This window comes from Molothrus aeneus, chromosome 18, assembly GCF_037042795.1.
Source record: "Molothrus aeneus isolate 106 chromosome 18, BPBGC_Maene_1.0, whole genome shotgun sequence".
Classification (NCBI taxonomy): domain Eukaryota; kingdom Metazoa; phylum Chordata; class Aves; order Passeriformes; family Icteridae; genus Molothrus; species Molothrus aeneus.
Window position 1 is genome coordinate 1478709 of NC_089663.1, and position 26131 is coordinate 1504839.

Here is a 26131-nt window from a genome sequence, read left to right on the forward strand (position 1 = left end):
CCAAACCTGGGAGCCCTGTGTGCCCTGTCCTCCTCAATTCCTACAAGGAGCTGGGAGCAGCACTCCAGGGACCCGGGTTTTGCCCTCTCCATTAACTCTTTGGCATCAGGATTTGGTGCTGTTGCTGTTCTGCACTGGAGATTTGCTGCTGCCAAGAGACTGCCAAGGAATTCTGCTGACATCCAGCAGCTTTGATTAATCCTTCCTTGCCAAGAAAGGAGATTTCCAGCTGCTGGTCACTGATGGGGAGAGAAACAGCAGAGAAATCCCATTTCCCACCTCAGTGGGCTCATTTCCTCAGTTCCACACAGCGCTCCAGGCCTTGGAGCTGGAACCCCAGCATGGGAGGGCTGACAAGGACCAACCTCTGCAGAGGTTCTGGAAACTGGAGGGCCCTGCTGGAAATCCCTGTCAGAAGCCCCTGCAGGAGTGGGAACAGCCCTGGGAGGTGCCACACAGCTCCCACAGCCCCATCTCCTGCTCAAGGAATGATTATCCCAGAGTAGCTCGCTGATGGATGAGGGGAAAACCAACCAGAGGGATTAAAACAAGGATCTCTTTGTTGGAGCTCACCATTCCTAACATATGCTGGGGTTTTTGTTGTTTTATCCTAGACAATGGTGCTCTGACACTGCTTTGGAAAGCTCTGGACAGCTCATCCTTCTATCCTGGTGGTCCCTGCTTTGCTTCAGAGATTAAAAAGAGACTTTAAAAAACAGGCTGGAAAAGGAATGCTGCTCATTTGAGGAAGGGGGGCTGAAAGCCACACTCCCCACTCCTCTCCTCATCCCAAATCTCAGATATTCATCAGGTTTTGGTTATCCTGACCCTCCACCAGCTCTGTGGCACCTCTTCCAGCCATGGAAGGATTTTCAGTCCTTCTAAAACAAGTGGCAGGTTTTTGCCAACACCCTGCACAGCAATACTGGAATTGTTTGGTAACACATGGCCCTTTCCCAAAAATATGGGGGGAAAAAAGGGAAATGATCAAAAATAAATGCATGAAACTTGCAAGACAATCTCCTGTCAGTGAGCAGTACACACATGGACTGACAGTGAGTGTTAGTCTGAGCCACATCCCAGTTAAGCTCCCAAAAGCCAAGTCCTAAAAGCCTTTCTGTGAGGAGAGAGGGCTGTTCACACAGATCCAACCCCCAGCAGCTCGTGCTGGCCACCCCCAGCTTAGTTCTGGTGATTTCCAGGCAAGTGAGAAACAAAGAGGGAGAAGAGCTGAGTTAGTTGGGACAGGTCACCCAGGAAAGGCTGACAGACAACGGACAGAGGCTGCTGGAAATGCTCACCAGAGCTGATCAACTCGGTCAGTGTCCCTGCAGGGAGGAGAGAGAGCTCAGGGCTACAGGCAGAGGGAGCAAACATTGGCAACCAAGGAAGCTGGGAGGTTTTACTCTGCTCAAGGCCTTACTCTGTGGGGTTCAACTCATTTCCACTCCCAGGGAGGGGTGTAAATGTTTACTACAGAGATACTCATGGTGTTGGTCTCACCAACAGCTGGGTCACTGCACATGTGGAAGCTGAAGGAGCAAAGATCCTACAGGGAGATTTGAGCCAGACCTGAAACCCTGAGTCCATTTTAACTCCTCATGGGGCTGTGTGTATCCAGGCTCTGGAGTTGTCCCAAGCTCAGGTTTAGGGAACTGAGCCCTGGGGATACAAATCTGCACAAGCGCAGTGGGCATGGTAAAAAAAATAAATTCAGATTCTTCTCCTTCTTCCCTGGGTTTGGTTAACTTTACAAGACTAAATGGAGCAAAATATAAACCAGACACAAACTCAAAACTATGTTCATAACTCTTTGCAACTTCAAAAAGCAGGAGAGCTTCAAAATGTGGTAACTGAGATTTATTTAAATGATGGTTCCTGTAATAGTTTTTGCATGTTCAGAAACCAGGAATAGGAATTTATTTGAAACAGAACTGGAAACTGGAGATTCTCTGGCTTTAACTCCAGCATATTGAGCCATATATGTGGTCTCTGCCTCTGGCTCTTCATCAAGCCCCTGCTGCTGCCTGAGATGCTGCAGCCTCTGTGGCAACAGGTCTAGCAAAGAATAATCCAGAAAACCTTGACCTCACACAGGTGTTCCATTCAGATTCTGTAGGAGCAAGTTAATAAAAGGGGAGAAAGGTTAGAGAAGGAAAGGAGCAGGTTTCCAACCAGCAATGGGAAGGAGATGCTATTCCTATATTTCATGTAACTCATATGTTGAATTTCTGAATGCTAAGAAGACAAAGCTCTATTGTGTATAAATCTAAACTGCCTCCAAATCCAGTCTGAGGAAAGAAAGGTGGGATCTGTTTTGGCTGGAGTGCAGCAGACACCAAACGCGGCTTTGAAATATCTCCCTGCAAGAGTGAGCTGAGCAGCAGGAGCTGCCCTGTGCCCAACGGGCAGCCCTGGGCAGGGGCTGTGCCCGTGCTGGTGCCAGGGGCCCAGCAGCCCAGTCCCCCCAGTTACCTGCAGTGGTGTTTCCGGCTGGCGAGCCAGAAGGCGCTGTCGCAGCCGTAGCAGTGCGCGGCCAGGTGGTCCGGGAGCCACCGCGTCACCTGTGGGGACGGCCAGCGGCGTCAGGGACAGGGCAGTGGCTCCTGAGCTGAGCCCCCTCCCCAGTCCCAGAGCTTGTGCAGCAGAGGGCTCATAGGCACAGGTACTGGTATGTCAGCTGGGAGACCAGCGGAACGTGAGGAAAAGAGCTCCCAAGAAGCGGCACACGACCAAAGGCCAGAGGATAATTTGAATTAGGATTATCCCAGAGTGAGCAATTTACAGGGATTTAGTCTGTACCTCTGTATCCTGTTTATCCACCTGCTCCCAGCTGGCTTCAGAGAAAATCTCTGTGCTGCAGCGAGACAAGCAGTTCTGATCCAGATTGCTTTCCGAGTCGGGAATAGACGTCTGTTGGCAAACAAACACAGCTGAACGGAACCCCCCAGATCCCTGTTCCACACAAATAAAACCCAGAAACCCCAACAGGGCAGGCCTGGACCCTCTGGTGATGGGATGATGTGAGGCAGAGTGGATTTAGAATCCAGTTTCTGCTGCAGAGTTCTGGGAAGGCTTTGGGTAATTAACCAAAACCTGCTCCCTGTGGCTCCAATTCCAGGGTCCTGATTCCTTTCCAAGGGTGTTTCACTTTCAAAACTATAATTAGTAATACAGATATCCTTTTGCTGGCAAAGATTCTGGAAAATACAAGCCAAATTGCATATGGGAAACTCAGAATTTGAGCCATGTATATTCTATGTATAGGTTCTGGGAATAATGCTTCCTTAATATAATCCATCCAGGTAGAGGTGGATTTTAACTCACTTAAAACTCAGCCAGCCCTTAAAATATATCAAAATAGCAAGAAATCTTGAGCTAATATATTTTAATGCCTGAGGAATGGGCAATCCTGGAGTTCCAGAGCAAAACCTGCAACTCCCAAGCTGAGGCACAAACAGAAGGTAGAGATCAGGTCCTTAAGAATGGGGAATTTTCTGGAGGCACTGCCAGCCCTACACTGCAGCTTCTGAAGGCCCTTAAAAAATGGGAGCAGAATCCATTAAGGCAAAGCACCCAATTTCTCCAAGGAATTCAAGTTTTTAGCAGTGACACTGAGCCCAATGAGCACCTTGTGCTGCATCTCCAATAGGAAGAGCCAAAAAGGCTCCAAGGATTTTTCACAACAAACGTACCTGGGACTATCCAGCACCTCTGCCACTTCTAAACAGTGAATTCAACAAACAGAAGCTGGGAATCTCTTACAAATATTTTTTTCAATTTTGCAGGCATATAAACCATGTAGGAAAAGGAAATTTCTGATGGGTGTTGCGAGAGCCTCAGGAATTATGGGCAAGTGCTCAAACCCACAGGAAAGCACAATTCTCTACAGAAGTCTCTACTTTTACAACTTTAGACACTTCAAAATAAAAGTGCAAATTGTTTAAAAGCTCCCTTAAAATCCCTAATTCATTGAGAGAAAAACCCTTGTTGAAATACAGCTGCCACAAAAGCTCAGGTAATTTATTCCAGTTAATTTAGAATTCTAGAAATTTATTCCAGTCATTGAGCCCGGAGCACCTGAAAGGGATGGTGTGACCCTGATGGGTTTGAGCTCACAGAGCTTGCCAGTGCACCTGGGACCTGCAGAGAACCAAGGGATCCTGTGCCAAAAACAGCACAGGAAAATAACTTTGCCTTATGTGAAGACAGCAGTAAGCCAGGGGTTTGTTTGGTTTTATTGAGGTTTGGTAAACCAAGGGTTTGGTTGGTTTTACCAAGGCCAGGGAAGGTGTTTAGGTATGGCCAGGGGTGTGTGAGCTGCTGTGCAACACCCATCTGGAAATAAACCTTTCTGCTCAATCTGAACTTTGGTGACAGCATCAGTCACCAGCACCTGCCACTATCAGGTACTTGGGCAGTGTTTGCCCTCCTCAGGATGACCTGGAGAGGTCGGTCAGAGCCCAGAAGTCAGGCCCTGAGCCGTGAGCCAGGAGCTGAGGGCTCGGGGAGCTCGGCCCAGCGATGCTCACTCACCACTTCGTCGCCGTAGTCGCCGTTGAGCCGCAGGGAGCTGTTGAGGAGCTGGCTCTCCAGGCGGCTCTTCAGCTCCTGCACCTGCTTCTTGAGGGTCTCCACCTCCTGCTGATGGCCCGTCTCGATCTGGCGCAGGCGCTGCTGGATGACGTCGCTGTAGACGGGCATCCCGTCATCGTCCAGGTGGCTGCGGGCTGGCTGGTCCGGGCTGCTGGCCGGCTGCTTCCCCAGCTGGCTGAACATCCATTTGTGGTGCAAGTTCCTCAGGTGGAGCTGAGCAGAGCTGCAGCTGGCCGTGGACACCTGCCGGCTCAGCGAGGCCTTGATCCGCCCGTCCTCGCCGTTGACGCAGTGTCCGTTGGTGGCGGGGAATTTCGGGGCCGTGAATCCCGCGGGTTTCTCCACCAGTTTGTTCTCCAGCTCCAGCTCCCCATTATACACCAGCTCATCTTTGCGGTCTGCTAGAGGCAAGGCACAAGGGGAAGGCATCGGGAGGTGTGTGCTGCTGCTACCAGAAGTCCTATGCACTCTTGATCCCAGTTTTTGGAGCTCTATCATGCACTCCCCCTCCGGCCTGTTCTGCGGAGTTCGGGACAGCTCGTCAGCGCTGTTGTCGAAGGGGTGGCGTCTGTGGCACGGAGCCCTGGCCGTGAGCTCGGGCTTTGCTTCGGTCTCTGTTAAGGTTTCTGTGGAGCTTTCGATGTTGGATGTCCTTTCCTCCAGCAGGGCTGTCAGAGGGAAGGCAAGGCTGGCCTGGGCCGTGCTGCACACGCTCTCCGCTTCTCCTTCACCTTTGCCAAGACCTTCCTCCTCCGTGTTGTTTGGAGCATCTCTGTTTCCGGAGCCCTCGGAAGGAACAGCCTGCAGTCCTCTCCCCTGAGGTGCCTTCTGGAGAGCGCAGCTGGGGTCGCTGTGCTCGTCCTGCTGTCCTTTGAGTTCTGCAGCACCGTGTGAGGCTGGGTGTGGGGTGGCTGTGGGATTGTTCGTTACGGTACCTGTACCCGCCTCGGCCTTTTCCCCACACAGATTGTCAGCTCTCTTCTCCTTATCCAGGCCAACCTCGTCCCCTTTCCCTGCTGCCTCCAGGCCACCCCTCAAGTGCTCCTCCAGCCCAACATCATCTTTAGTGGCCTCCTGCAGAATGTTCTCCATTTGTCCCTCTGCCACCCCGGCTGCCACAGAGAGCTCTGCCCCCATGGGGGCCCTGCCCTGCCTGCCCAGCCCGTCCCCCTCGAAGGGGTCGTCCCCAGGGGGGCCCAGGCTGCTGAGCTCCAGGGAGCGGCGGTGTTCCTGCCACTTCTCGTTGAGGCTGGGGTCGCTGCTCCGGCGGTTGGTTGTAGGCACGCTGCTGTCACAGGCTGTCGTCAGATTGTCGAAGGATCTTGTCTTTGGTAGCCTGCAAAGGGACAAACAATCCCCCTCCCAAGTCAGAGGATGTTTTTGGAACATTGAGCTACTGTGGTTCAAAACCAGCCCCCCAGGTAGGACAGTAACAATCTGCCAGCTAATGGACTTGTGGCAAGTATTATCCAGGAGCACATTCCGACCATCTGTAGTGCAGAGCTGCTTCAGAACTTCATTTGCCATGAGGAAAATATGTTAAACCAGACTTCAAACATTCCCAGATTAATCCCTTTACCAGCAAGCCCCAATGCTTACAGCCTGGTCACACCTCCTAATTAACATGTGCTCAGAGTCACTGTACAACAAGCAAAGAAATGGTTATGCAACATTGAAAAAGAACTCAAAATTCAAGATAACCAGTGAAAGCTTTTATCCCACAAGGATAGAAGGAATTCTCTGTGGCTATGTGACACCCAGAGTTGAGCTCTATTTGCTCAGCTTCTCTCTGCCACACTGTCAGCCCTGCAATGTGACAGCTTCCAAACCCACCCCACAAACAGGCTGTGCTTGGGCAGCTCAGTCCCACAGTTCCGCCAATACCCAGGAGAAATCCTGCCCTCCCACCCAAACATTCTCCTTCCATATCCCCAATATTCTCTGTTGATCTTACTTTACAGGATGGGATTTCTGGGCTCTAGGCTCACCTGCCCAGAGGCTGCTCTTCGGGGCTAGAGCCTGGCACAGGGTAGGGGGCACAAGTGTCGTCGGCGGGCGTGGAGGGGGAGGAGCAGGGCAGGTAAACAGCGCTCCAGAGCATCAAGTTCCGCACATGGCACACGGGATACAGCACCTGGCAGGGGAGCACAAGGCAAGGGTTAGCTGCTGCCTCCCAGCAGGACAAGTTCAGCTCTGAGGGGGGCAGCTCACTGGGCAGGTCTCAGCTGGGTCATAGCTTTTCGTCAGCTACACTTGGGGCTAGAATGACTTTTTCTCTCAGAGGCAGAAAAATGCCAGCCTTCAGCTCCTCCTGGATGAGCTCCTGCAATGAGCTCTCTGTGAACCTACACCTTCACAACTCATGGCATTCAGTGGCCCGTTATGAGTGCTGAGGTTCTCTTGTGTGTTGTGTTGCACCGTGCCAGAGGGACCTGAACTCACTCCATGGACCCCAATCCACCACAGCCCAGCCTGGCTCCAGAGGAGGCACTCATGGGTACATATTCAGCACATGCAGAAGTTCCTTGAAGAGGCAGCTTGCTCTCAAAAGGGATTCCTTGATATACTTTCTGCTTCACTTTAAAAACACCTGGGCTTATTTTAGCAATTCCACTCTTTTCAAAGCAACTTTCCCATGGAAAAGCAGGCAATGGCAGAGGAACAGCTGGCTCCACCAGATAGGCACTGCCCAGGCTCCCCAGGGAATGGGCACAGCCCCAAGGCTGCCAGAGCTCCAGGAGCATTTGGACAATGCTCTCAGGGACAGGGTAGGATTTTGGGATGCCCTGTGCAGGGCCAGGGGTTGGACTGTACGATTCTGGCGGGTCCCTTCCTAAATGAGGATATTCTGTGATTCTCTGAACACTCTGCTTCCCTGGCACTGAGCAGGGGAAGGGCTGTGGGGTGGCTGCTGCTCTTAAACAACTCTGGCTCTGTAAGAGATGCAGTTGCACCACAGGCACCTTTTACAGCCTGAAGCAAAACCACAAGAAAATGAACCCAAACCAGGAAATAACCCAAACTCCCACGTGCAGAAGGAGTGTCCTTGTGAGTATTTCCTGAGAACAGGGGCCAAGTGGGATAGAGCACAGAAGGGCAGCCCAAGGACAGACCTGTCCACACAGTCACTGTGAGAGCCCTCTCTATGCTCCTTCTGGCATTTTCATGGAAATCTAGAAGCATCCACAGCTCTAAGATCCCCCCAGGCTATGTCTGCTCTTCCTCACAAACTCTCCCCAGGAGTGTCAGGTGGGAAGGCTCCAAGGCCTCATTGCAGTGAGAGCCCAGAGCCAGGGCACACTCAGCCAAGGAGGGCTCAGGGGAGTAGAAAACTCATCTCTTTTACAACCACTGTGGGCATAAAACTCCTTCCTGCTTAGCCAGAGTTTGGTTTTGCTTTAAGAAACAACTGAAAGCCACATCCGTCATACACAAAGCCACTGCACAGCCCTTACAGTTCAGTTTATGACATCTGATACTTCAAGAAATAAAAAGGGTTTAAATATTTATGCAAGTCTTTGCAGTCCTAACCATGATGTCATTTGGTGTTTGTTCTCTTGCCCATGCTCTGCACCCCTGAATCCCTCATGTGACCTTGTACCAAACACAACTGAGCCCCTTCCCAGAACCTTCAGTGAGCTCCTACATGGAGGAGCCAAACTAAAAACCTGAAGGTATCAAGAGAAACAAAGATACACTAAATAATCTGAGCCACTTTTTCTGTTCAGATTTAAAATTAATTTAGACACAGTGTCTAGGTTTGCAGGCAATTTTGTGTCACTGCTCAGTTCTCCAGAGAGGTCTATTTATCAAACACTGAAATGTTTTCCATTACAAACAGTAAAACATTTAGTCACAGAAAGCACCTTTCCAGCACAGAGAAATTTCTGAGGTAGCATTTGACATTCCCCAAATATCAGCAAAATTAACCCAAGACTTCAAACATCAGCCCAAGCTGGGTGTTCCAAGGTGAATGTCAGAGGGAGCTGAGCTGGTCTGGAATCACCTCTCTGTCCGTGGTGACAGCTCAGAGAACCACACAAGGGTTTGGGCTGGAAGGGACCTTAAAGCTCACCCAGTGCCACTCCTGCCATGGGCAGGGACACCTCCCACTGTTCCAGGCTGCTCCCAGCCCCATCCAACCCAGCCATGGACACCTCCAGGGATGGGGCAGCCACCACCTCAGCTGTGGTGGAACCCCAGGTCACCAGGTCCCATTGCTGGGCTGTTTCTCAGGGGACCCCCATTTGCAGGATGCTGTTTGGGGCAGCCCCCAGGGCTCTACCCCAGGAGGGGATTGGGGTACATACAGATTCTGACTGGGAGGAGTAGAGCAGGTTTTTGAAGGCTTTGTTTGCTGCCCGCAGCAAAGACCAGACGGAGCAGGTCCGTTCCTGAGTGTGTTTCTCTCCTCTCTCCTTTGCATTGTTGCACAGGAATGTTCCAAAGAGGCAGGAGTAGGTGTGCTGCACCAACTTCACCTGCACAGAGCCATACACACACAGTGTCAGCTGGACAAGGGCTGGGCCTCAGCTCCCTTCCCTTCCCTCCCCGGAGCAAACCCCGCCCCAGGGCCGCCCCAGCAACCCCGGCATTTCTCACATATTTCCCTACAAACCAATTGCACAGGAATGCAACGGGAGCGGAATCTTTTAAAATCAGAACTGAACAAATTCAGGAAAAAACATAACATAGAAAGACAAAATATTTGTTCCTAATCAAGTCATGTTGATACAAACTTATTGCCCTGCAGGCCAGGCAAAGCAGAATCATGATTCCTCTGCTACAAAACATTCATGCAGCACAGAAATGCTGATCATTAATCACTCCATGCTGGGCCCAGCCTAACAAATGCCAGCTTAACTTCAGGCATATCAATGACTTCCTTGGGACTATTCAGATGTTTAAATGAAGACAAGTGGTTCAATATTGTAATAAATTAGGGGTTCACTCTACAAAGGCCAGCACACCACGGGTATGTTCTCTCTCAGCCCGTGGAGATTAGCAGTGTGCTGTGAAGCCAGTTACTACCTGTTGTATCTCATTTCACAACTGAGCTACTCCGGGACTGTACATGGGCTCTGTTACATGGCTGAGCTGGCAAGTGGTAATTCCAGTCAGCCACAATCACAGGAATGTGCCTTAAATCTCTTAGTGAATCAGACACTTCATAAAAACTTCTACTCTTCAGACTACTGGTCCTGCAGTCCATGACTGCCACTTCCCCAGAGATCTGAGAACTGACTTGGACCATCCTGGGTGAATTCCTAATAGGAACACTGTCTGCTTCCAAAGAAGGTAAGCACAGCTCCTATATCCTACACATTTTCAGTGAAGAAACTGAAAAAAATGAATGGAGCAGGTCATTTTTAGAGGAGGAGTATTCAAGTCAAAACAAGATCCAAGCAGGGGGCAGTTTGCATTGGAAGTAAGAAGGTTTTTCTCAGGCTGTGTGGATGTTTTACACTTCTTAGGTGAGACTATTCAATTAATATATTTTATTTTTTTAAAGTCTAAAAGAAGTCCTTGAGGCTCTTGCTTTTGAGAGGGAACAGACCCTGTGGGTTACACAAGTGCTTTTGTCCCTTCTATCTGGGCAGCTTTCCTGTTCCCTTTATCACGTGAGAGCATATATAGAATACATTCATATGTATATAAAATAATGGAATGATTTGGGTGGGAAGGGGCCTTAAAGCCCATCCAGTTCCACCTCCTGCCATGGGCAGGGTCACCTTCCACTGTCTCAGGTTGTTCCAACTCCTGTCCAACCTGGCCTTGGACACAGAACACAAAAAGGTGGGAAAATCTGTCCCCAGGCTCTCGAGCAGTGTTCAGCAGCAGTGCATGAGCCAGCAGTCTCCCAACTCACAAGGAATGCTTCGTTAAACTCGAAGGAGCAGGGGAACTGCCTCTGGAGCTGATGGACACAGTCCAGCCACTGCAGAAACACCGGGCAGCGCTCGTTGAGGTCGTCCGAATTCTCCCCGTGGCCACAGCGATCTGCAAACTTGTGGCCAAAATCCAGCCACTCAGTCTCCACTAGCACCTGGAAACCCTGCAGGGAGGAGAGGAGAGATGAAGAATTCCTATTTTTCTTTGGTTCAGTTTTCTGAGATGGTCTGAGACTTGTGGGAATCGCTGTGTCCTCTCTCCTATTTCCCCTCAGCACTGGGCTCATTAGTTCTCTTTGCTGCTTTCCCTAATGCCTCTGTGCTCTGAAATGGAATTAGGACAGATAAGGATTCCCAAACTACATGAACAGGAAAGGGAATAAGGCAGGTTAAGTCCTCAGTGACTGGCAGGGACGATCCTGATATGAGCCCTGTCTCATCCAGGCAGTGAAAAGTAGGAACTTCATGTTGCCAAAGCTTCTGGATCATGGTATCCAGTATTTGGACAAGTTATATAAAAACTTTTCTTGAAAATGATGGTCAGATCCACTTGTCAGGAAAGAAAACCATCCATCCACAACAGGACATCCAAGCTCAGGGGGAGCAGGTGCTTGTCTGTGCATACAGCAGTCACAAGGTTGATTAAAGGTTCACTTGAGTGATTTTTCATGAAAAGGGCAAAGAACATTCCCAAGCAGTGCCTGGGCGAGCAGCTGAATGTCACACCTTGTCTCACAGGACCTGAAATCCATCACAGGGCAGGCAGGTTTTGGTTCTTAGTGGAAAGAAAAATTGTAGAGAATGTTTATGGAGTTGAAGGCTGTGATTAGAGCCAAAATAATGGCTGTGATTAGAGCCAAAATAATGGCTGGCAGCTGAAAGGCTTTAAATCTGACAGCACTGAAAACTCATTTTCCTCAGTGTTTCTAATCCTAGTACAGACAGCTACAGTTTATGGCTTGCTCTGGGTGACAGAGAAGGCCCTGAGTGTGCACAGCACAACTCTGCTCCCCAAGCAGCAAGGACAGCACCCTTTGGAGGACCAGGAGCAGATCCTGTGCCCAGGCCAGAGCAGCACGTTTTGCCTGATGGATGCCAGCTTCTAGAATCCATGTGGAAAAGGATCCAGGAAGTTTTCACACTTCCACCCAAAAGGCAGTTCCAGCTCCTTGTCCTAGTGTGTGTGAGGCTTTAAGCAGCAGCTCACAGCAGTGTTCAGACACAGAGTTCTGTTCTGGACAACAAAGGCAGCTTGCCCGTGGGCTGGCAGATGGAAGCCAGCCAGCACACATCCCACAGTGCTGGAAAGTGATGGAACAGGGGAAAATCAGGAGAAATGTAACTGACAGAGGCCAATGGAAATGTAGGACTGGAAAACCATGCAGCTGGGAAATGCAGCAAAGAGGAAGGCTCGCTATCAGTGCTTGGCTGAGTACCTGCAGGGGTGCAGCAGAAGCTGCAATTGCAGCACTTTGTACTCCATATTCCTAAACTAAATATGGGGAAGCACAGACCATGACTGTGCAGTCACAGCAGAGGGAATGTGAGCTACTCCTGAGTAACACAGGCACCTACACCTGGGAGTAACTGCAGACTACAGGTGACAAACTCCTGCCACCTTCAGTGCCTTTGCCAGGGGAGAAACCTGCAATAACTCACAGCCAGACTCCTTCCAGAGACCCCAATGACTGCCAGCTGCTTTACCCACCTCTGTGGTCCTGTAGTAGGGGTCCAGCAGGAGCTTGGCCAGGGCCACGATCTGGGGCGTGCGGTCCCAGCCGTCGGAGCAGTGAACCAGCACGGGCCGCTGGTCCCGGTCCACGGCGTGCACCACGAGCAGCGCGGACTTCAGGAGCACTGACAGGTGCTGCAGCCACTTGGTGCTCTCCAGAGCTGACAGCCAACTAGAGGGAAAGCAGGCAAGACAGTTTTTGCTCTTTTAAAATGCTTTCAGGTTTGGATGTCTGAGTTTATCACGGCAAAGCTCCTGTTTTAATAAGCTGTGAGCGTCAGTCTGTAGCATTTTTCACTTGTGTCTTGTTAACACTTTCCCAGAGGTGGAAGCAGCAAAGCCACCAAGCCAACCCAAGGAACTGCCAGAATCTGGGATGAGCTGAAGGTTTGCATCTACTTCAAACCATGGAAGGCTTTAGCAGCAAATTCCAAACAGGGGAGTGGGAGGGAAAACAGGACTGGGGTAACTACAGTGAGGACCCAAGCTCAGGAGCTCCCAAGGTGAGGGGATATGACAGAGTAGTTACCCCACAGCACTGGAAGGTTATGAAATATTCTCCTGAAATGACATTATAAATGAGTGAAGTACATGGAACACCACCACATTTTTCCAGCTGTGAGCCAACACTGAGGATTATTAAAAAGCTGGGAATAGCAGATCAGCCTAAATGTGAGTGCTCAGGAGCCCACCAGAAGAAACAACATTCTGGTATCAATATTCAAGGCTACACTCTAATTTCAGAACTAATTTGCTATGTTCACTTCAATCAGAATAAACCAGTGACTTCCATGAAAATGGAAAAACACAGCTTAGCACTATTACCAAGGGAAAATCAACTGAATTTCAATTTAAAAATCATCAGCAGAAGAATGTGGCTGCAGAAACATGGAACCAAGGGCCCAAACCCCCAAACTTCCACTTACTTTCCTGGATCTGGCATTTGTGTGCAGAGCAGACGCAGCGACTGGAAGCTCTTGCGGATGGAGTGGATGTTTGCCATCCCCATGAACACCACTTCACAGTTGGGGTAATATTCTGCAGGGAAAGAGCAAGACAGAGGGAAGAAAATAACAACTACCTTTCTAAAAGAGGAGTTTTTTTCATAAAAACAAACCCCTGCTGCTGTGGACAGATGAAATAATCTGTTTACAAAGATTCTGTAAGTCCTTGGAGCTCTCTGGGTATTCCAGAACATGACAGCCCAGCAAAACAGGAAGCATTTAGCTAAGTCCTGCTGTATTTATTTCAAATGTTTCATTTCAGGTTACAAAAAGCAGAGTGCAGACCTCTGGGAATTCCTGTGCTCCAGGTTCCAGAATGTTTGTAAAAAGACTGAGAAACATCAAAAGATATGAAACATACATAATATTTAATTGGTAATTTATGGATTTAAGTTAGATTTCAGATTCCTTTTCCTAAACACTCAAAAAGGCTGAAAGGTTACTTCATCCACTGCTTTCTTCTGAGGGAAATTGTATGAAGAAGCATCACACATGTGAGAAATACCAGGAGCTCAGGAAAACAAAATACATGGAATTACTTTGGATGTGCTCAAGCAGCACTGGAGGCCTGAACAGACAGGGCCAGTGCTCAGGAGGCACCTAAAGAGAGCCAGAAGATACCAGTTCAGTAGTTTTCCCAAGATTTAGTCTTCCCTCTGCTGGGATGCTTCAGTCTGCACAAGAATGATCACACAGTAACTAAAATGAGCATTTCTACAGGAGAAAAATAATCAGGATTCAGAATCTGGGACACTGAGAGCTTGCACAAGAAAATTCAGGAGTCTGTGATGTTTTGTATCACTTGATTTCCCAATTCTTTATCAGCCCAACAAATGCTGGGCCAAACACAATGAGGGACTGCAACTCCAGGAGCGGCCTCAGACAGTATCAGACAACTTCAGAGTTTTTTTGTATTTTTACTGAATTATATCTAAAGTACAGCATAGAGGAGCTATTTTTATACAGAGAATGAAGCAGACCTGACAATACCTGCAGAAAATTTAGCAGCAAAAAGCAAAACAGGTTTTACTGAAGGTGACAAGCTGTTTGAAAATCTTCTCCACAGAATTAAAAAGCCAATATACAGGAAGAAAATCGAACTTCCTGTATACTGTGCTTTTCTGTTTTGTAATTTTACTCTTTGATGAAGAATTATTTAGTGGTTTTGAGGTGTTAAATGAAAACCTATAATTTTTTTAAACTGGTGGCTATGAATCAAAATGCAGCTATTGCAGCAAAGACCAAAATAAAAGGTCAAAAGAGCTTTCGTTATCTTATCTCCAGTTTTTCTGTCTGGGATTTTTTCCCAGCCTCTCCACCCATGGAATTTTAACAGGCTGCATTAATACCCAACAGTGACCATAAATAATACCTTGTTTATAAAACCACCAATTCACAAGTGCCAAAGAACACAGAGTGTGGTGTTGCAACTGTATTACACATGCAAGGTGAGGCAGGATTGCAGTTGCTATGATACAAATACTGAAAAATGCTCCAGCTTTAGGGAAATTGCTGAGAAGTTGTATTTTGCACAACCATTCTAGAATATTCTTCTCCTCTGCAGCCAGTGGGTTTTACACGTTCAGGGGTTTTAGACACGAGCACATTGGACACCTTTGTCTCTCTCTGGTTTATACATCTGACTCAGCAAGGGAAAGCTCTTCAGCAGATTCCACAGGGTTCAGCATTCACTGAGCACTGCTGCCAGCTGGCTTAATGGCCTGAGAACAGACTAATTAACAGCTCAACCTGCCCTCTGAAGGGCTGGGTGGGGGCTGCCATGATCCAGAACGTTCAGACAGATGAGCAGTGTACAGGCAGTGCTGAAGGGTGTCAGGGTAATCACACTGGAGCAAAGCCCTTTGACTGATTGCCTGGAAAGCTGAGGAGGAATGCTGCTCACCTGGGCACCCACAGCCACCCCCCTTGGCTCACCTGGGCACCCACAGCCACCCCCCTTGGCTCACCTGGGCACTCACAGCCACCCCCCCCCCCCCTTGGCTCACCTGGGCACTCACAGCCAATCCCCCCCTTGGCTCACCTGGGCACTCACAGCCAATCCCCCTTGGCTCACCTGGGCACTCACAGCCAATCCCCCCCCTTGGCTCACCTGGGCACTCACAGCCACCCCCCCCTTGGCTCACCTGGGCACTCACAGCCACCCCCCTTGGCTCTGTTGGCCACGGCTGCTGCGTAAGATCGCGCGTCCAGGATCAAAAGCTTCTGAGGCTGGATTGCCAAACTCTCTGCTCCTGAGGCATTGGAGATGGAGGAGTCTGGGGAGGAGGAAACGGGTGATGAGCTCAGAGGATCTTTCTGACATTGGTTACAGCACGATTCCCTCAGTCCCACCATGCACATGCACTGCAGAATGGGGACTAAATACAACAGATTCCCTCTGTTACAGCACCAGAGATTGAAATTTTACACAAAGCTCTGCCCTTGAAAAGCAACAGCGGCAGCCTTACCAAATTCCACATCAGAGAGGTCCCCTCCGTTGGACAGATCTCTGGAACAATTGCCATTCATTAACTTGTTACTGCTGGACCTGGAGTCTGAGGCACAGGCTTTGGCTACGGACTGGACCAGGTGCTCATCGTCGGCGTTCCTCCAGCCCCACCAGCTCACCTCGGGCTGCCCGCAGCGGGAGATCACTGCCCCATTGCTCTGGTGCCTGAGAACAGGAACACACAGCCAACAGTCAGCAGGAAGAGCACACAGGACACAAAAAGTCCAGTGGAGTGCTCCAGTAGCTTCATTCCCACGGGGACCATCATTCAGCAGTTATCCCCAACCTGGGATTCAGCTTCCCTACAGAATGATGGCTGTCATCACAGTCACTGACAGGTGAGAGTCAAAGCAAGGTCAGGAAGAGAAAACAAAGCATCTTCTTGCTCAGTATTGTGGCCTGTTGGCCAGTGAAAGCTGTGGAGTGTTGTGGAACAGCAACATGATGAGGCATGATAGAGGAATTCAACATGGATGGGGGATAACTGAGAACACCCTAACCTGGACATGGATCTCATCTCCTGGGAGGTGAAATTCAAAAAAAATTTTTTTGTTTCACACATCGCAAGAGTTAGTAGTTATTTCCTTAAATCTGACCTGGCTTCTTGTACTACGCAAAAAGAACAGACCTGGAATAATTAAAACTCACTGAACCACTGCAAACATGCTCTGAAAAAGGTATGAAGACTCTCCCCTATGATCTGTTATAAAAAGAGGACTGAAATGTATTATCACAGTAATTCCACTCACTGCCTTTGTGCTGGCACATCCCCCGGCTGCCACAAGCTCTGGGACTCACCAGCCACTGAAGTGTTTGCAGCTGGAAGGAACAAACTTCTCCCTGACCTTGCCCAGCAGCACCCTGAATTCAGGGAGCTCAGCCCTGGGGAAAGGAGGCCCAGCTGTGGGTGCAGAGAGCTGCAGGTGGAGTGGCCAGAGCAGCACACACAACTTGTGGGGCACCTCAGAACAGTTAATCCCTGCCTCATGTCCCAGCTGGAATATCTCAGCACTCCTCCACATGGATCGTCTCTGTTTAAGTCAAAGGATCACAGAACATTTTCAGCTGTGAAGAGTCCTAAGGCTCATCCAGTGCCACCCCTGCCATGGCAGGGACACCTCCCACTGTCCCAGGTGCTCCCAGCCCCAGTGTCCAGCCTGGCCTTGGGCACTGCCAGGGATCCAGGGGCAGCCCCAGCTGCTCTGGGCACCTGTGCCAGGGCCTGCCCACCCTGCCAGGGAACAATTCCTGATTCCCAATATCCCATCCATCCCTGCCCTCTGGCACTGGGAGCCATTCCCTGGGTCCTGTCCCTCCATCCCTTGTCCCCAGTCCCTCTCCAGCTCTCCTGGAGCCCCTTTAGGCCCTGGCAGGGGCTCTGAGGTGTCCCTGGAGCCTTCTCCTCTCCAGGTGAGCACCCCCAGCTCTCCCAGCCTGGCTCCAGAGCAGAGGGGCTCCAGCCCTTGGAGCATCTCCTCCTCTGGACTCTCTCCAGCAGCTCCAGGTCCCTGCTGTGCTGGGCCCCAGGGCTGGGGCAGCTCTACAGGTGGGGTCTCACCTGAGCAGGGCAGGGCAGAATTTCCCCTTTCCCTACTGCCCACACTGCTGGATCAGCCCAGGGCAGGGGTGCATTTCTGGGAATAGCAGCTTTTCAAGCAGAGGTGCCTCTGGGCAATGCTTTTCTCACCCAGGAGTCCCCCCTGAATCCTGGACTTCCAAAGTCTGCTCCTGCCAATTACAACTCCTGTATGTTGTGATGCAGGAAAAGATTTTAGAGCCTTCCTGCAAACAAACTGCCCACCTCAGCTTCAGGGCAGCCAGGAGCTGTTCACTTCCCTCTAACCAGGGAGCCCAGAGTGCTGAGGGTCAGTGTAACCTTTAAGCAAATCTTAACAGCCCTGAACAGGAAGCCAGCCCACTCAAAGCAACCAGTGTAGACTTTTTGGCTCTGAGCACTCTGATGGATGTTTCTGGAGGTGTGACAGGCTGGTTTGTGCTGTGCTGTCAGAGCTGTCACCCCCGGGTGCTGCAGCACCTCCTCCGCAGTGTCCCCGCGGGCACCGCGTGGGCGCCGCCGCCTCCTGCTCCTCATCCAACAGCAACACAGGGACAGGCTCCGTGGTGCTCAGCCTCCAAGTGATCAAACAGGCTGGGATATGGGCTTGAAGTACTTTTCATAGCTCTTTTATAATTGTTTCATATAAAATCCCCTCAGCGAGAGGAAGCACTGACACGCTGCGTTAAGTGAGGCAAAGGAAAAGCGATGCGAAGCCACAGCTCTTACACCAGGTGCCAGCCGACTGCAGGCACAGGGAAATGGATTTCTGCTGGAATTAATGGCCTTCCACAAACAGCTCTACCCAGAGCAAATTAGTTCAGGAAAAAATACGTGCCAATCACTGAAAGGCCACCTAGTTCCCCGCTACGCTTGCACAAATAAAAGAAAATAAAACATCATTATATGTGTAAGAAATCTATTTTGAACAGAGCAGCTCATTTATTTTTCCATATGTTCTCCTAGATTTCATTACTACCTGCTGCAGAATAATTTTCATAGGTTCATAAAGAGTTATATTTTCATCTCCAGGTCCTTGCCTCGCATTATACAAATAATGAAGAATCATTAGGCTGGGAGATGAGCTTGTTGGTGGCTGTGCAGCCCCAGCAGTGCCCTGCACAAATCTGCCATGTTCAGAGGTACCAGAAATCAGCACACAATTCTAGTTAGGGGCACGCTGGAGGGCTGAAGAATTCCACTCACTCTAGCTGGACTGGCCACAGGGATAAAGAACAGCCAGTGTGATGCTGAGATCCCCAGGGACAGAGCTGGGATAAGAGGGCATCACTCAGAGCTCAGGAACAAAACAAAACTATTCAAAAAACTTAAAGCAAAACCCCCATGGAAAACTCCCTAGAGACAAAAAACCTGGAGCCCCCTGCAGAAACCAAGAGTAAATCAGCATTAGGTAACTCTAAAGCCCTTTACAAGCTGTTGTACAGCTGCAGGACACATGTACACCTCTGTGTAGGCTTCCTGTGTCCAAACCATGCTGGAGTACAACAATAAATCCCCCAAGTCCCTGTAACCACAGAGCAGTGAGGAGCAGGGAAGGGTGAACTGCTCCCTGTGCTGCATTTCTGAACCATCAGCACTGTAATGGAAATCCCTTTGTTGCAGTTCAGGCATGTAACTCACAGCAGGAACAGAATTTCTGTGTGCCCAGGATGCCTGGGCCTGTGTGGGGGCTCACCCTCAGCAGTGCAAGGCCAAAGGACACTTCCACACAGAGAACCTTCAGGGAGGCTCTCATGATGCTGTTTCTACAAGACAGCAGGAAGCCCTTGCTACTGTCTTCCCAAAAAACCCTAAGAGCATTCTCCATAACATTGATTTTTTGGGGCCAGATTTATCTACATAAATTATTGTCCCCAGAGAGGTTGAGGCTGTGGCTGCCCCTGGATCCCTGGAAGTGTCCAAGGCCAGGTTGGATGAGGCTTGGAGCAAGCTGGGATAGTGGAAGGTGTCCCTGCCTATGGCACAGGGTGGAATCAGATGAGCTTTAAGTTCCCTTCCAACCCAATCTGCGTTTCTGTGACTCTATGAAATGTGTGAATAGGCTTAAAGAATTGGAAACAGAAAGAAAAACTGCAGGGTCTGGTGTGAGATTTCTTTAGAAATCTGATCATAGAATGGAAGCAACGCTCCTGACAGCCCAATCCCCACGGAGCATTCCTGGAGCTGGTCTCCAAATCAGCCTGCTGGGCTTTTCAGCCTGGACTGCTTCACAGGGACAGTGAATCTCCTGCTGCCAGGGTGTGCTTCTGGTCTCTGTCCCAGTGATCTGCATCTGAGACAAATGACTGGACTTATTTTAAAAAATCCAGATTACTTCTTCTTCCCATGAAGTAAAGCAAAAAGAAGTTTAGTAATGTGATCAAGACTGAAACTAAAATCATTAAGTCCCAAAATAATTTCAGTAGATAAAAAATGTTGAGGAAGCTCTTGCCCCTTACTGAAAAAAAGCTGGCTTTATGCATATATATATATATAAAACTGTATATAGAATCACGGAATTATTTGGGTGGGAAAGGACCTTAAAACTCATCCTGTTCCACTCCCTGCCACAGGCAGGGACACCTTCCCCTAGACCAGGATGCTCCAAGCCCAGTCAAACTCAGAAAGCCTCCCCCCCTCACTGCTGTGAGCTCTATTAGAGCCCAGAGTGATGAACTGGATGTCTTGAAAAATCTATTACCAAATGTTAAGATAAAGAAAAAAAAAAAGAAATCAAAAAAGAGAAACACTTTTCTCTCACTGATTTGAAGCTCAGCAATGAATCCCCATGTGTGGTTTACCACCCAGAGCCTCAGCAGAACTGATGAAAATTGAACATGGGGACAGAACAATTTCAGTCTCTGTGGTCTTTTGACTTTTCAATTGCTCTTCTATAAACCCCTGGAATGCAAGGTGTTCCCAGGAATGAGAACAAAGTGTTTTCCTTCTGTGCAGTGATGACAGCAGGGGGAATGCTGCCCTGGGCAAGTGTGTTTGCAGGTGAGGTGTCCCTAATTATGTGACAACTGCAGAAAAGGCCCAAAAGCTGAACCCAAACCCACATAGAAATCATGTTATTCTCCTTTAATATATTATTCTCCTTTAACATATATATAATATATATACACACACATTTAGTACTGTAGTAATAAAACACCCAGGTTTTTAAGTGTTAGCATATGCTGGAAAGCATTTTCCCCTTCCCAGAGCTGAGCAGAGGAGGGAACAGCCCCTTCACCATTCCAAAAGAGACCACACTGAACCCCTTCGTTGTTTGGGAGGAGAAGGAGGAAAGACAGCAGGATTTCAAGGGAATGGTTTGCTGCCATGAGCCAATTTGTTCTGCCTTCACTGAACAAGAACCCTTAAGCTCAGCAAATAGAGTTCTGTAGCCTACAGCTCTCCTGCCCTTGGCTGCTCTGACACAAGCTGCAAGGACCTGCCAGCTTTCCTGCTCCCCATGCTCATCAGGAATGGGTGCCCAGGCTTAGGGAATATCAGTATTCATTATCTTTTTAATCCCTTTGTCATCTGATGCTTTTAAGAGATTTGAAAGATTTATGGGAGGATAACCACCCCAGGGAAGGGGCCATGGTATTTAGTGACAGGTTTATAGGATCATGGAATGGCTTGGGGGGGAACAGACCTTAAAGCTCATTCCATTCCATCCCCTGCCATGGGCAGGGACACCTTCCACTATCCCAGGTTGCTCCAAGCCCTGTCCAACCTGGCCTTGGACACTTCCAGGGATGGGGCAGCCACCAAGTATCCACAAAATTCAAAATATTTTGAAAAAACAAATAACTCTTTAATAATTTAGAATTTAATAATTCTTTACTAATTCTTTAATTAAAAACAAATAATTCTTTAATAATGTGTTTCTTATTAAAGAAGCTGCCAAAACCCATTCTCTCAGACAAGCAGTTTTATTATGAAGAATTGCTGGACTCAGTCTAGGGAAGGGTCTGTGTAATTAAAACTATCTAAAATATGGAGATAGAGCTAAACTGCACATTAATTTTTAATCTGAGTTTTAGATCTCCTTCAAGTAATTTTGGTATTTGTCCTTGTTTATACTGCAGTCTGAGAATCAGCCAGATGAGTCAGGGAAAAGCCAAAGGAGTACCCAGCCAGGGAGGCCATTTATCAGCTCTCCTCTGATGTGTTCATTTCCCATTTTTTCATTTTCATATTAAGAAAAGTTAAAAATCAATCTTAACTGGGGTGACTGCCCCAGGAATGATTTGCAGGAGATGCAAATGCTGAGTGCTCCTCCAGCGTGTGCTTGGAATTCGAAATAAAACCCATTATTCCCACTCGGAGCTCCCGTGGAGTGTCTGCCTTAGCCAGAGCAGCCTGAGCACCTCCCAGAATTCCCAATTATGAGTTCCTCCAGCTTCTCCTTGCCAGGAGTGGCCGTTTCCAGCCTGGGGAAGGCTGCTGCAGCTGCTCCTCACCTGTACACCACGGCAGGGATGCGTTTCCAGGAGCGGAAGCTGGCCACGCTCTCCAGCTCCTTGTCCGTGATCCAGGCAGGAACGATGATCTCCTGGGGGTAGCTGCCACACAGCCTGGGGGAAAGGGAGCACAGTCAGCCCCATGGAGCAGCTCAGGCTTCCAGAGTGCACAAGGCAGCACTGGAGGAGCCTCACAGCCCTTCTGCTAATTCCTGCTTCCCTGGCTGTTAATAAACTCCCTTCCTCCAGCATTAAATATGGAGGGATGGATTTTTCTCCTTCGCCCGACTTGCAGAGGCCAAAGCAGAGATTGCTCCTGCAGGGACAGCAGCCCCCAGCTGGGAGTCATTATCCTGCACAGGCAGAGCACTCCAACTGCTCCATCACAAGGTGTTCCAGCTGGGTTTGCTGTGAGCAGGAGCAGGGCTCAGCCAGAACAGCCTGTCCCCCCAGCTGGGGATCACAGAGCACCCTCCTCTGCTCCAGAGCCTAAAGAGGCCTTTTGTCTGCACTCTGAGTACCTCAGAAAGTGTTTCCTCTTACTTATTCATCTACAAATTTAACTCTTCCAAACCTGTTTGGGTTTTTTTAATTTTTTAATTTAAAAATTAAAAAAACCCAAACAGGTTTGGAAGAGTTAAATTTGTAGATGAATAAGTAAGAGGAAACAAACTTATTACTTATTACTTATTACAAACAAACTTATTACTTTGTAGTTAGACAATAAGAAACAATAAAAAATGTCTTCAAAAGTTCAAACTCCACTCTTTGCTCACTCAAGCTCTCCCTTAGAATGCTTATTCTCTAATAAGCCACATCAAAACCTGGTATTTCCAAGCCTAAAAAAATGCAGCAGCTAATAAAACATTAAATAATTTAAAGCACACTTTTTCTATAAACCAACAAAAAAAATTATAATTCTGATTGTCCCTTCTTGGGAACTGTAGAAGTTGAAAAAAGTTTCAGTAACTGAGCATTTGGAGATGCAGTTTGGCTGTGGAGCAGCAGCCCCAGCACTCACTTGTACTTCTCATTGATGTTGGAAATCCTCCAGGCATTGTTCATGTCAAACCCCATCCGCTCCACCTCGTTCTTAAACCTGGAGGTTACATGTTCTCCTGGGGACCAAGAGCACAGGGGAAATGAATGGGAAATAAGGAATTAGGATTCCTACTTTGCAGAACAGAGAAAAGCAGCACATCCCTCAGCCCAAAGCCACCAGCTGCATTTCACAGCCTCACCCTGCCATTGGCACTGACATCTGGCCCTGGCCACCTCCCCAGAAATGCCAGAGTCCAGCAAGGAGTTTTACCCTGAAATTACCAACTCCTGGAAATTCATATAAAAAACCAATGTTGCAGAACAGAACCAAGGACATCAGCAAAGGAACTGAGATCCATCAGCAATCCAAGTGGGATGGTTGGAAGTTCAGAACAATTTTCTATCAATGAGAAGAATGTGAGGCTCTGGTGAAAAAGGGCAAGACCTGGAATGTGCCCTGGAACGTGGGCAATCCTTTGAATATGCATTTCCAGCCCCAGGTTTCCTGTGTGGCTGGAGGCAAGTGCTGTCATTTATCCTGCAGCTCAGTTTTCCATCATAAATTGGACATTATTCTTCTGTGAGTCAGGTGGAGATAGAGAGGTAAAACACATAAATGATTGTTTGACACAAATATCAGTCACAAGAGCCTCACAAACTCCTGGATTAATATATTAAAGGAAGTGGAATGAGCCCCATTTATTTCCTAGACACTTTTGTTTTAAAGTCTCAAAATACAATTGAAAAATATACAATGGCAATAAAGAATAAGAAGACAGAAAGTCTGGAAAATAAGACAAAATTTTCAGGTTTCCAGGGCTAAGAGAAGTGCTAAATTTAATGAGCATGTGAGCAGCACTAGATAAGTGATTCTGAAAGTCCATCCATTGCTTGTCTCTTTAAATTACTGGAGCATTAAATCCTGAGGCAGAGCAGCACCCAAGGGGGGGAAATCTGCTGAAAAATTAATGCTTTAAGTATTACATCTTTCCATTAAATATTTTAGAAAATCCTTAAAGTCTTTCAATCCCCCAGATATCTGGAGATACATGTTTAAACCCAAGATGTAAATGCACATGTCTGGAATGATTTCTAATGAACAGTTAGAAATAAATATAAATAGGTAAATTAAGAATATAGACAGCAGCCTAATTACAGGGCTTAATTAACTACAGTATTATAAAGATCCTTTGTCAAGAGTAGAGGTGGAATTGGACAACACATTCCAGCCAGGCAATAACCTCTGCCAAGTTTGTCCTTAGTAGTGACTTTTTAAATTTAAAAATCCCACAAATTCTTTTACTGGAGCACCACAAGAATGGGCTTCCCCATCACTGCTCCTTAAAACTTGTGCTACATCCTGAGCCATTTTTTGGATAGCAAATGAGAACACTGGAAATATCCCAAATCAGTGCTGCTCAGCCTGGTGGATTTTAAGACAAACACATAAAGCTACATGAAAATCATACATTCTGTTTGATTTTTCCCTCTTAATTTTTAGCTACTGTGCAGCCACAGGTTTTTCTCCTGGAAACAAAACACCAACTTTAATATTTAGTCCATTTCTCCTGAATTGCTGGTATTTTAAGAGGCACTTTGAGCCAACATTGATAATGTTCAGAAGCTTCCCAGCCCACTCTCAAAAGCCCAGGGAAAGCAAGCTGGGTATTTTGTGGGCTTGTGCTTCCAATTAAAGCTGACCCTGTGAGCCACAGCCTGGATCTCTACTATAGACACTGCTAACATATTTTTCCCAGAAAATGTGTTCTGTTGACACTTGGATGGATTTTGAAGCACTTTAGTACTTTTGTCTGTATCTACCAAATAATGGGCTCCTTGGACATAGAAATGCCAATGTCTCTGGATTGACTTCTTCAGCCACATTCACACTGATTTATTTCAGCTGTAAAGCAGCTCTTTGAAGGAGAACATCTACCCCCAGCCACAGGCAGCTACAGGGAGATAAAGTTATATTAAAGAAAATGATTTGATAGAAAAGCAAAGCTGCAAGAAAAAAAATTGATTGATAAAAATTAATAAAAAGGTAAATGTTGCTTCTTGTCCCTGGAAATGTCCAAGGCCAGGTTGCAACAACCTGGTCTAGGGGAAGATGTCCCTGCCCATGGCAAAGGGTGGAATGGGATGGGCTTTAAGGTCCCTTCCAATGCAAACCATTCCATGATTCCATGATTATCCTAACCTCGCATCAGGCTGAAGTCTCTCTGTTTCAGCGAGGAAGAGCAGACTCAGCAAGACTTCCACAGGTCTGCCAGCTCCCATTTCCCAAATTCAGTAAAGAGGGAAAAGCCCTGGCTGTGAAACTCTGCTCTGAGGAGATTTTTGGCATTTTCCAGAAGCTGCCAATGAAGTGTGTGAAGAGGAACAGGGCCAGGGAGCCCCTCCTGCCACTGTGTGAGCCCTGCTCCTCCCCAGACACCACTGACACAAGAGCCTGTGCCAGGCTCCAGAGCAGCCTCAGCAGCAAGGACAGAATCCCAGGAACATCTCTCAGCCTGGTAACTGGGACACTTCCCTGAGGCAGTGAATTGTGACTGACAGCAGATCACAGAGTGCCTGAAATCAGATTTCTCATACTCAACCAAGTGCTACAACCAGCAGCATGCCAAGCTTGAGCTTTTATTTACTTGTGGGCTTCAAAACCCCTGCAGCAAGGATGGTATTCCACAGAAAAAGATCACTGCCTGTGGCTGTGAATGAACCCAGGAGAAGCTCAGGGGCTCCCTTCTCCTCCCCAACATCCATCCTGCAGATCAGTGTGCCAGACAAAAAATGTGGCAATCAACCCAGAACGGTTTGGACTGAAGTCTGCTGCTGTGGTGAGCAAAATGCTGCTGGTTCCACACCTGACTGACCGAATCAAAGCCACCCCAGTAATTCCCAGGGACATCAGGTGCTGCTCTGGTGATGCCAAGGCTGTTCCCACGTACCTGGCCGACACAAGTCCCCGTGCTGCTCCTTCTCACTGGCATAAACCTCCATGCACCAGGCGTGGTAGGCGAAGGAGAACAGGTCCTCTATCTTGGACGGGGGGCGGATGGCATTGTTCAGCCTCTTCAGCCAGTCCTGACACTGCTCAAAGGTGGAAAACTGACACCTGGCCCAGAGACAAACATCCCATGGGTGACTTTCAGTAGGAGAAGCCACTCTAGAAGGTGACAGGCTGAGCATGAAAAGCTCTGTGAGAGCACAAAGTGAGGATAAACACCTTATTGACAACTTAGTTCTGCTTCCATGTGCACTCTAATGGGAAGTAAAATGAAACCTGTGGAATGAGTAAAGAAACACTGAAGGAGTCAGGATTGACTGAGCAGCAACATTCTGTGAC

At 48.3% G+C, this 26131-nt stretch overlaps 1 protein-coding gene across 3 annotated transcripts in view; it reads right to left on the reverse strand.

Moving 5' to 3' along the window:
• The window catches only part of MTMR3 (myotubularin related protein 3), a 75917-nt gene that overhangs the window by 3108 nt on the left and 46678 nt on the right, over positions 1 to 26131 (reverse strand). For 2 of the 3 annotated variants that reach the window (XM_066561966.1, XM_066561965.1), the window contains 13 exons: positions 25734 to 25900; positions 22766 to 22862; positions 21745 to 21858; positions 15692 to 15897; positions 15368 to 15499; positions 13146 to 13257; positions 12196 to 12391; positions 10466 to 10651; positions 8907 to 9077; positions 6585 to 6730; positions 4537 to 5932; positions 2803 to 2913; positions 2476 to 2564 (listed from right to left, as the gene is read on the reverse strand). In XM_066561966.1, the coding sequence (XP_066418063.1) occupies positions 2476 to 2564; positions 2803 to 2913; positions 4537 to 5932; positions 6585 to 6730; positions 8907 to 9077; positions 10466 to 10651; positions 12196 to 12391; positions 13146 to 13257; positions 15368 to 15499; positions 15692 to 15897; positions 21745 to 21858; positions 22766 to 22862; positions 25734 to 25900 (3123 nt within the window). The remainder of the gene's footprint in view (positions 1 to 2475; positions 2565 to 2802; positions 2914 to 4536; positions 5933 to 6584; positions 6731 to 8906; positions 9078 to 10465; positions 10652 to 12195; positions 12392 to 13145; positions 13258 to 15367; positions 15500 to 15691; positions 15898 to 21744; positions 21859 to 22765; positions 22863 to 25733; positions 25901 to 26131) is intronic. The other variant, XM_066561967.1, reaches the window with a different exon arrangement.